Consider the following 10,274-nt stretch of genomic DNA (forward strand, 5'->3'; position numbering starts at 1 on the left):
GCCAAGGAGACTAAAATGATCAATTTTAAATTGAAAAATGACCAGAATTTGAATTTCATATATTTATTAAAACTAAAAATATTCAAGTCAATTATAGAGCATGAACAAAAGGAGAGAATGTGAAAATGTACACAATTTCTGAAAAAACTAAGTGGTTGAATTTAACCCCCAAGCTTTATCCTGCCATTTCATTCGGTGGGAACACTTTCTGAATAAAATCCAGGAAGCGACGTGAGTAGAATGTAGGGTCCACCGCCGAGATAGATAATGAATCAAACTGGATAGATTTATATGCATGTTCAATCTTCTTAGTCATGTTGTACTCTTGCAATATGTCAATTATACCCAAGTAAAGTACGACATCGTAAGCCTCATGGAACATTTGCACTTCCTCTTTTCCTGGAATCTGCTCTGCCCTAGCTGGCATGTTCACGCCTAGCTGGATTTGTAGTCTGCGTAACAAGTTGCAAAGCAGGAAAAACCCTCAGCCTAAAATATTCTAGCAATTATCCAATGATAGTTAAGTGAAATGCCTAGACTGTTACGGTAATAGAAACGGATAAGATCTAAGCTCTTCCACGGCAAATAGACAAATAAAAGTCTATCAATGTGCAATGAATATGACAGGTTTAGGATCCATGAAAATTCGAGCACCGAGAGATTGTTAAAAATATTAAGAATTCCAATTATTTAAAATTGTGGCAGAGTACGTCATATATTTTCTCCAGCTTGAAATTTATCAATTAGCTTCTTTTACTTTTCAAAATCACTTTTGACACGTGATTAAGAGAGATTAACGAGAATTAATTTTCATATGGGAGCACACATGCAACCTTTGGCAATGACTAGGTGATCTCTCAATCACACCACACAGCCTTAAAAATGAGGGTGCCATAACATAACAAATTTATTAAAAATGATTATGAATTTGAAGTGCAAGGATCAAACATTAAAATAGGATAGTCAGACTGTAATGATGTTAAAATGTAAATAACACTATAACAACTTATTGAAATTCACGAAGAAACTATACCTGGCTGTACCAGGTAGAAGTAGATCCACCTCCTCATCACCAGCAGCTGAAGCTCGCAATCTGCTACCCCTTATATGTGACCCTACAACAACACTATTATCATCTGCACCACGAGGGACCAGAACAAGGCCTTGCGGATAGTTGGATACTTCATCCTCGAGAGGGTCTGTCAGTTTGTCATTATTGACGTTTTGAAATTATTCAGTACCATGATTATAATTGTAGTAGAAAAAGCAAGAATATAAGTCATAGATGCAACTTGAAAGCATAATGAGTCAAACAGATAAGCAGATAAAGGTTTCAAAAATGGTGTGGCACCTAACCATTATCGTAATCTAGTAAAACTTCAATTGGATGTCAACAAAATTAAGCACCCAATTCAAGGTTTCAATTTCCAATCTCAGTCAGGAAAACAAGCCCCCCAAAAAACTGCTTCTAATTGTAGCCCCTAACATACTATCTTATATTACTTACATTACTAAACAATCAGGACAAAATTGTCAATAAAAAAAGTTCAGATGGTCATTAGCCAAACATAACCCTCACCCTTTTCATCATCTACAGTACCTAATAACACCAAAACAAGAACTCTTTACGTCGTCTTTGCCAGTCATGTCAGTGATGTTTAGAATAATTGTAAATAAATAGGAAATATTTATTTATTACTTAGATAATGTTATTTATGGTAAATATGAAACAAAATATTTTGTAATTATTACCTAATCATTGTAAATGAAGTCCTCCTCAAAGTATCAACAGACAAATTTCACCCAATGTTTCTCAATTTCTTCTTTCTCAACATGGTATCTAGACTCTAGAAACTAACGAGAGACAAACCTTAATCTGTATTTTATTTGATTGACCCATTGCCCACTGGTGAAAATTTTATTGTTCAAAAACTGTGGTTCAAACTCCCCTCCCTTCTTTCCTCTTTTTCTTCCTTTATTCTCTACCCGTCCTGCTACTGGTCCCACAACTGTTCTGGCATCATTGCTTCTGTCCAGCCTCCAATGTCACCAGAGACCACATCATCAGCTTTGTCTCCCTCTGATCGGCATAACCCCAGCAGCCCAGTTAACATTGGAGTTGCTATGCACCCTCATGCACTGCACTGTTTAAGCGCAGTTCTCTCACGTGGCAATGCTTTTGGCCGAGCATGGTAGCACATCTAGTGGTTGTTTTAGTTGGCATTTGGTTCATCACACTCGTCTCTCTCTTATCCTTCTAAATCTGCTCTCCTTTCTTCGTTTTGGTTCTTTCTACCCCTAGGATTGGAGTGTTTGCCACTTTTTGACATTGTTCCTACACATATTTTTTTCATCCTCACTGCCTATGGTGTCTTCTGATCCTTCCAAGGTTTAGCCCTCTATCTTCAGCAATCACATCATTCCTCTACTCTTTGCAAAGATGTCGGATGGTATGAGTTATACTACTTAAACTTCTAACATTCTTCTTTGGCTTGTAGGGCAAGATATGAGGAACACCTTACTAAAAAAGTAGATGATATATCAATGGCTAACTTCCCTTGATGGAAAAAGATTGATGATCAACTTTGTTGCATCATTAAATCCACACTTCATCCATTGTTGCATCTCATTTTTTAAGCTCACAAGACTAGTGAAACTATTTGGACACAAACGAATACCCTGTACACCAATAATACTCAACGTCCCTGTAGGGTTTATCATGACCTCATGATTATTATTGATACTCGTGTTGATAATTCTATGGCTTAGGTAAGGTGTCCGGTCTCCACTGTGACTTTAATGAGCTACTTCTTCTGACTTCTACACTGGCTTTAGAACTTGAGCAACACCAGCAATTTTTTATGACAGTTACTATATATGGTTTGCATGTGGACTATCTCCATATTCATGATTAAATTTTGGATTCTATCACAGTTTCCTCCATGTATGGTACTTGGTCTACTATTTTCCATGTTCCATCTAAAACACATCTTAAGATTGTTACACCTCCTATCCCCGTTGACTCATCTACCTTAGTCTTTTAAAGGAGTGATTGTACTCAGTTCCATAAATCGGAAAAATCTCGCCTTAATTATATATGTAACAAGCATATTATCTATATGCTTTGAGTATTGAAAATAACTATAAATAAATAAGGAATATTTATTTATTACTTACATAACATTATTTATGGTCTATGTAACAAAATATTTTGTAATTACTACCTATTTATTATAAATGAAATCTTAAACTGTGTCAACCGCACGGATTTCACTCAACGGTTCTCAATTTCTTCTCTCTCAACACATGATTAGAGGCATAGTAGTATCTCTCCATACCAGGTCATTAGTTTCATTCTTCTAATGCATGAAAACGTTTAATTAAAGACACCTCAACATAAAAAATTTTAAATTCTTGCCAGAAATAAACATCAATTATATAAAAGCAAATCCCAGATCAATAGCTTTCTAGACTGGATCTAATACCCACCTTCCTCAGCAAGCATTGCCAATCCATCTGCACTTATACTTTGGTTGTATGATGTGAGAGGACGCAACTGCCGGGGAGCTCGATAATGAACACCTAGGAGGAGGCTGTAATCCATTATGTGCTGTAATTCCAAGAATTTGCTGTCAATCTCTATCTGCCTGCACAAAGGTTATGACTAGGACTGTAAAGGTAATATTCACTTTTTAAAGCCAAGCATTTGTAGGACTATACAAAATAAAAATTTGTGAAGAACTGACCAGCCAAAATTTTGGAATTCAAACAAACACAAGCAGTTACTATTTTTATTAAAAAATACATCCAGGGGGGATGCAAAAAACATTTTCTCCTTAAAAAATTGTACATACTCAATGTATTCAGTATTAAAATATCTGATAAGGGTTCCATTGCATTACAAGAGACAAATGTTTTATAAAATCATAATGTAAAATTAAAAATATACATTTGTTTCTATTTGTTTTGTTCTTAGTTACTTCCTCAACAGAAATATAATTTATCTTCCTTTTACTTTATATTCCTAGTATTTTTATTTTTATTTTTGTAACAACATGAACAAAAAGAAAAATGCAAGATTAAAGAAAATATTTTGTTAATATCACTTACTTTAATAAAGACTCCCGCCAAGATGGTTCCAAGTAAAAGCAGTAATTCAGATCCAAATCTTTAAGAGTGGTATTCTCATCAATTTCTATCTTGTCTGAAGAGCGTCCAAGAGATGAACCTTTTAAATCGTATCTCTTATGGATCCTTAATTCTGTGCAGAACATATTTCCCATTACAACAAAACGGAACTGCAAGATAGAAATGTATATACAAATATTAGCATCCTAATTAAATAAAATGTCGATTATTAAGTCATTTCATGGAAGAAGTTAAGTCATGAACTCGTGATAGGTTCATAGATGATGTAGTACATTTGCTCTATGAAAAATTCCATTCTTTACATATTCCAGATTTTCTAGTGGTTAAGGTGCAGGTCTAGGCAATATTAATTGATTAATACTCCAGAAAATGATGCAGGTGCAGAAAAATGCACCTTACCTTTTGACCACTTGAAGGTATAATCCTGTGCAGACCAAAAAATTTTGTGATGAGTGTATTATCATATGACTTCACATGATGATGATAGTCTGGAAGCATTCTTAGAAGAACCTACATTTCAAATTTGGTCACTACAATTTGTTATTTATACTTAAAAAAAAAGTAGACAAGAATGAGTGAACACTAAGATATATTTATTTATGCATATGCTCCTCAACCTCAGAATGTATGGTTTCAAACTGTATCATGTATTTGAACTTCAAAAGAGAAACCGGTGGAAAACACTCCAAGGCTGCCATTTTATGTATTTATATCTGCACCTGCAACAAATGCCAATGAACAAGATCCAAATAAAATAAAAATACCTTTACTTCAGATCTCCGTAGTGTCTTAATCATGAATCGATCATCCTGAGACAGGAAAAAGACGCTACCACTTTTCCCAGGAGAAGATAGTTCCCTCAGTGCATCATTTCCACAAATGGACATCATATAGTCAGCAGCATCAATCTTGAACAACTCTCTCAAATTTCTGCAACAGGTCACAAGTTATATATAACAATCACAGGTAAAGTGAAAGGAAACGAGAAAAACTGGAGCTGCAAAGTGGTTTCTTACCATGAAATGAACTCAATTGCAAAAAATTAAAGGTTAAACTTCATTTTGACATGACAAGTGATTTTCTATTTTATTCCCTTTCCTTTATTTTCATATTCATCAAGAAAAAGAAAGCATGATTGCAATCCTATACAAGTCAACATACAATACAACAACTGTGACAAGCTTACAGATCAACATAATACTTTTGACTAGAGGTATTTGTGTAGTTGAAGCAACTAGTATGGATTCAACATGTAATTCATGGTTTAGTAATTTAGTCAACAATTACACTACTGCAAATCAATACTGAATAATTATTTCACAATTATATTCATGTCTAATTATCAACTAGCATTGTAATTTGAAATGGATACTCAACATCAGAAGCATAAAATCAATTGTGTACACAGTTTCCCCCCTTTTTTTCTAATAATAGAAAGTTATGGAGAATTATTAAAAATTAGTTATTTTAAGAGGAAAATGAAAAATTGGATGAAGGAACCAGTCAAATAGGTAAACGCTGTCACCACTCACCAATGCATAGAGTGATAAGAAGTGAATATGGAATCGGGTGATCAGGATATGAATATTATAAACACTTTTATTCAGAAATATAACATGCCAATAACAAAGTAGTTATGGACCAAGAGCTGCATACAGAAACAAGGATTGGTTTATATGCATGCCAAGAGACTAGATGAATGATACAACAGCCCCATGAAAGCAATGAGCCTAAACAAGTGTCAACCACTTACCTGAACACCATCGGGCAGTAATCTTTCCATTTAAAATCCTCTGACTGATGAGGAGGTGTCAATTGAGAACCTTCTTTAGGAAAATTCATCCAAAAGCTTGCTCTGGGACCAAAATCTGATGCTCTAACTTCTCGTCTTTGTATTGGGGTAATCTTTCCCACAGTATACCTAGCCATGTTGAAGCCCATTTCACATTACTTACAGAAAAACCATGCAAGAGCAAATGTGGATATTCCAGAATAACAATTTTTCTTCTAAAGTAGGTAGGCTAGGTGATTTTATTGTTAATGGTTGCCTCATAACATTAATAAGGTTAAAAACTCATTAAAATCCATCTAAGTTCTCCTGAAAAATTGTGAAATAAGCTGAGAAGCAAATATTTCTTTACTGAGGGTGAAACATTTTCCAATTGTCAAGTTATGCCCAATATCAAATGGGTTTTTTTTTTTGTGTGGGGGAAATTGCAAGAAAGAATTATTAATATAAACAAGCAGAAAAACAATTTATCACTCAACTAGTAATGGTTACAGATGTACAAGGAGTGCTTGCTTTTGATGATTAACCTCTTGGGTGTTTAATTGTTTCTAAACTGAAAATATTTATCAAAATGCCTTATTTGCAATTTTCCCTGTTTTCAATCATCACATTTCTTTGAGTTAAAACAAGCAAAAGATAAGGAATCTCCACATTTCTTCCTTCTTGAAGCACTGAGTGATAGTTTAGTCATTTCTAAGGAAATTACAGTTCAAAGGATAACAATCTGAAAGTTGAAAATTTAAAACCTCAATCTTTTTGGGGGCCATATACATCGGATCTCTATTCTTTACTGTTGGTGATAGGGAAGAATAAAAGATATTCCCACAAACATAAAAGGAAGATGGCCATGAATATGATTAATGAATTTGAATACCACCCAACCATTGGAAAATTCTTATTAAAAAATTCAAAATTCTAATCATGACTTTATGTCCTCATTCCATAATGGGTTCATCTTGGAATTTTTGTTACATAACAATAAATAAATAAAAATATAGATAAAAATTGCAAAAAGAAAAATCACGTAACACTGCTACAAATGGTAACAAATAAAGCAGCTTGAGTGTGCAAATAGTCAGGATAGTGTCTTTTACCTTATTCCAAGCTGCAAACTAAGCATCAGATCATAGCTCCTGTGACCTTTAATGATTGCTTCACCAGGTCTTTTAATCTCTTTGGCAAGTTTCTTTTGAAGCTGTTTAGCCCTTCTAGACATTGATGAAAAACTATTATTTAACACTAACTCACTTATTAACACACCTTGCATATACTCCCGTTCCAAGATGGGGACCTTTGCATTAACCTCTTTATCCCCATTTCCTAGTATTGAATCTGTTGAACCTAATTTTGAATCATGCCCAATCACTTTCTCAATAGATGCCTCAAGACTCCAGCGCCTTTCAAGAGAAATATTCACACCGCGCGACTGTTCCAGATTTAACAGGTTCCCTTTGGCTAGCTTATCAGATGAAACACGACTTGATCGCTGGCTCTCACCAACCTTGACATTTCCCATATCAACTGAAGCAGCATGATGAATATGCACTGGATTCTGTTTTCTCAAATCTGGCAACAGCCCTCTTTTCCTCAATGCATTGAGATATATTTCTTGTGCAGATGAAAGGTAGCTATCTTTTGGATAGAAAGTTCCTTTGCCATCTTTCAGACCACGGGTCCAAGTCCCAACATAGCAGCCACCATCACTCCATGTATATACCCCAAGCCCATGCATCATACCATTTAACCAGCTTCCTTCGAATGAGTCTCCATTCACCCAGGTGAGAGTTCCTTTTCCTGACATTCTCCCACCTTTCATATTTCCCAAATATACATTTCCATTGGCCCAGGTATACTTGCCTGGCCCCTCTGGTGTTCCTTGGATCCAAGAGCCTTCAAAGATATCTCCATTCGGATAAACTTGGTAACCCAACCCATGTTTAAGATTCAATCGCCACCGACCTTTGTAGGTGAGATTATTAGGGACAATATATGTTCCTGTACCATGAATATAGCCACCTGAGAACTCACCCTCGTACGCTACTCCAGAAGGCCATTGTATTTTCCCAATTCCATTTCTCATCCCCCGTCTCCACTCTCCCTCATATACACTACCATTTGACCATACATACTTACCCTGACCCTCTGGAATGTTTCCAAGAAGGGACCCAGAATATGATTCTCCATTAGGAAGTAAAAGTTCCCCTACTCTAAAGCCAGCAACTTCAGAGGAATGACCAGCTTCACCGTTTGTCGAGATAGATATATGGTCTATTTCAGAAATGGCATCAAGAGATTTTGTTCTCTCTGCACAAGAAAGTGCTCCATCCAAATTACCAACTGTGGCCACAGGGCCAGACATGCATAATGATCAAAAGAGGAATATTTCCTTATATAATTATAACTATCCCGAATTCTCAACAGCTACAAGACAAGAAGGGTTGCATATAGGAAATCTTACCAAGAATTTGACCCTTGAAACTCTTTGTCCTTTTGACCAGAGAAGAGAAGTCAGGAAAATAAAACAAATTAGATGTCTATCATTACATAAGCCTGAAGAGATATACGTTCATGTCATGTAAAAAGAGAAGCAAACAAAATTTGTCAAGAACCTAAGAGAACTCATAAGAGTATAGAAGGAAACAAATTTAATTCTAAAGAGCAGATGCAAACACACTACTTCCTTAAAAAAAAACAAAAACTAGTAGACCACAACAGACGATTGTAGTATAAATTTGGGAAACATTAAGCAATTAAACAGACGCCACAACTACAAGCAATTGAAACTTTAAAAGAACTTATCAATGAGGTTAAAAATTAAAAGAACCAAACAAAATGAAAAGTAAAATAAGCATACACAAAATGGAAGGACAAATGCTTGTCTTGAAAACAACGACCAAAAAAACAAAAACAAAAAAAGCAAAAACTAGAGTCTGTTCTTCAGAATTGAAACAAACGAATCTGCAAAAATTATTGCACAGCCAAGCAATAAGTGCTATTCCAATTTCCCAAGAGATTCTATCTTATAACACCAAAATTGCTAAACTCATAGTTCAACCATACAGTTTCAGAAAAATCTCAAACACCTTCAATTTCAATTTCTAAACATATAAACACTCAAATAACTAACTTAAACAAAACAATCGATAAATTGTGGTTGGAGTCAGACACGATTGTACGATTGGTTCCGTAACTTTGATTCCGTGAGGAACAAAACCTTCTAAACAATAAGAATACATTTAATTCTCTCCTGAGATCCATATAGCAAACTGAACACGGAAAAAAATCACAGAAAAAAAAAGCAGGAGATAATAAATTCTCACTTGTCACACACGAATGAGGATAAGCGATTGCACATTATGTACAAATACAGCAAAAATCCATAACCACAATTTAATAGAAAGACGGATGAAGAGAAACAGAAAGCAAGAGAGAGGGAAGAAGAGTACCTTGAAAGCGAAAGAAGCAAGTCAAGTGTGAGGTGGTGAAGGCAAGGAAAATTATAGAGGTAGTAGAGGCTTGTTTGGTCCTACATCATCGTAACGCTCAACTCTTTTAGCTTATTTTCCTCAACCGGATTTGGAAGAACTAACACTGCTGATCCGATCTCTAACCCAAACACGTTATAAACCCGTTATTTAACTCCCGTTTGTCTTTTCTCTATCCCAAGCAAGTGGAATCGCCTTTATTATAAATTCAAGCAACATTTTTCTATGATTAAATGTGCCTAGATATTACAAATATTACCAAAATTCACAATGATATGATATCATATAAGAATGCGATATAGCGCGGCCGTTGAAAAGACAAAATTGTCCGCGTAACGTTGGACTGTAGTTAGTGGATATTAATCTCATGTTTATGTGCGATTATTCCCAACCATGCCATGTTCAGACAAACAGCGTCACAACTATTCAAAGACTCAAAATTTGGATTCCAACTTCGAATTGGTCTCTACCTTCCCCTGATACCGTGCTATATATGTGTATAAATTTTCCATCATATATAAATGAATATGGATGGAAATATTATAATAAGGGTACATAATTTTTGTCCATTAGTATATATAGTATATAGTATATAAGCTGGTGTACGCTTAGTTTCTAGATCAAGCATTGGAAAATCTGTGAGGATTTTATTCTCGTCGAGTGCATCAGAATAGGACGCACCGTTTTGGGATTGGTTCGGAGCTGGTTGCGTTTGATGGAGACGGGGTTTGGGCGTGAAATGTGGCCACTCTGTGCAAAGCACGGTTTGAAAAAAGTTGTCTGATTGTTACTTTTTTGTCCGCGATATTCTTCATCGTTGAAGACATGAAAATTGACCCCCGAATGAGAGG

At 35.3% G+C, this 10,274-nt stretch overlaps 1 protein-coding gene across 5 annotated transcripts; it reads right to left on the reverse strand.

The window, feature by feature from the left end:
* On the reverse strand, nucleotides 1-9,909 carry LOC113871362 (phosphatidylinositol 4-phosphate 5-kinase 9). Of its 5 annotated transcripts, XM_027508446.1 has the most exons (10): nucleotides 9,385-9,506; nucleotides 8,397-8,425; nucleotides 7,033-8,242; nucleotides 5,903-6,070; nucleotides 4,914-5,079; nucleotides 4,549-4,659; nucleotides 4,111-4,298; nucleotides 3,490-3,647; nucleotides 1,034-1,199; nucleotides 1-452 (listed from the first exon to the last, which is right to left on the reverse strand). In XM_027508446.1, the coding sequence occupies exons 3-10, from the start codon at nucleotides 8,016-8,018 to the stop codon at nucleotides 176-178; spliced, it is 2,220 nt and encodes a 739-aa protein (XP_027364247.1). In that variant the 5' UTR covers nucleotides 8,019-8,242; nucleotides 8,397-8,425; nucleotides 9,385-9,506; the 3' UTR covers nucleotides 1-175. The 5 variants fall into 5 exon arrangements, with proteins under 5 accessions (XP_027364247.1, XP_027364243.1, XP_027364244.1 ...); XM_027508442.1 differs by having other exon boundaries at nucleotides 7,033-8,425; nucleotides 9,385-9,909; XM_027508443.1 differs by lacking the exon at nucleotides 9,385-9,506 and adding an exon at nucleotides 9,259-9,356 and having other exon boundaries at nucleotides 7,033-8,425.
* Between the last annotated feature and the right edge of the window lie 365 nt (nucleotides 9,910-10,274).

This window comes from Abrus precatorius, unplaced genomic scaffold (assembly GCF_003935025.1).
Source record: "Abrus precatorius isolate BTA unplaced genomic scaffold, Abrus_2018 Scaffold7, whole genome shotgun sequence".
In the NCBI taxonomy this organism is placed as follows: domain Eukaryota; kingdom Viridiplantae; phylum Streptophyta; class Magnoliopsida; order Fabales; family Fabaceae; genus Abrus; species Abrus precatorius.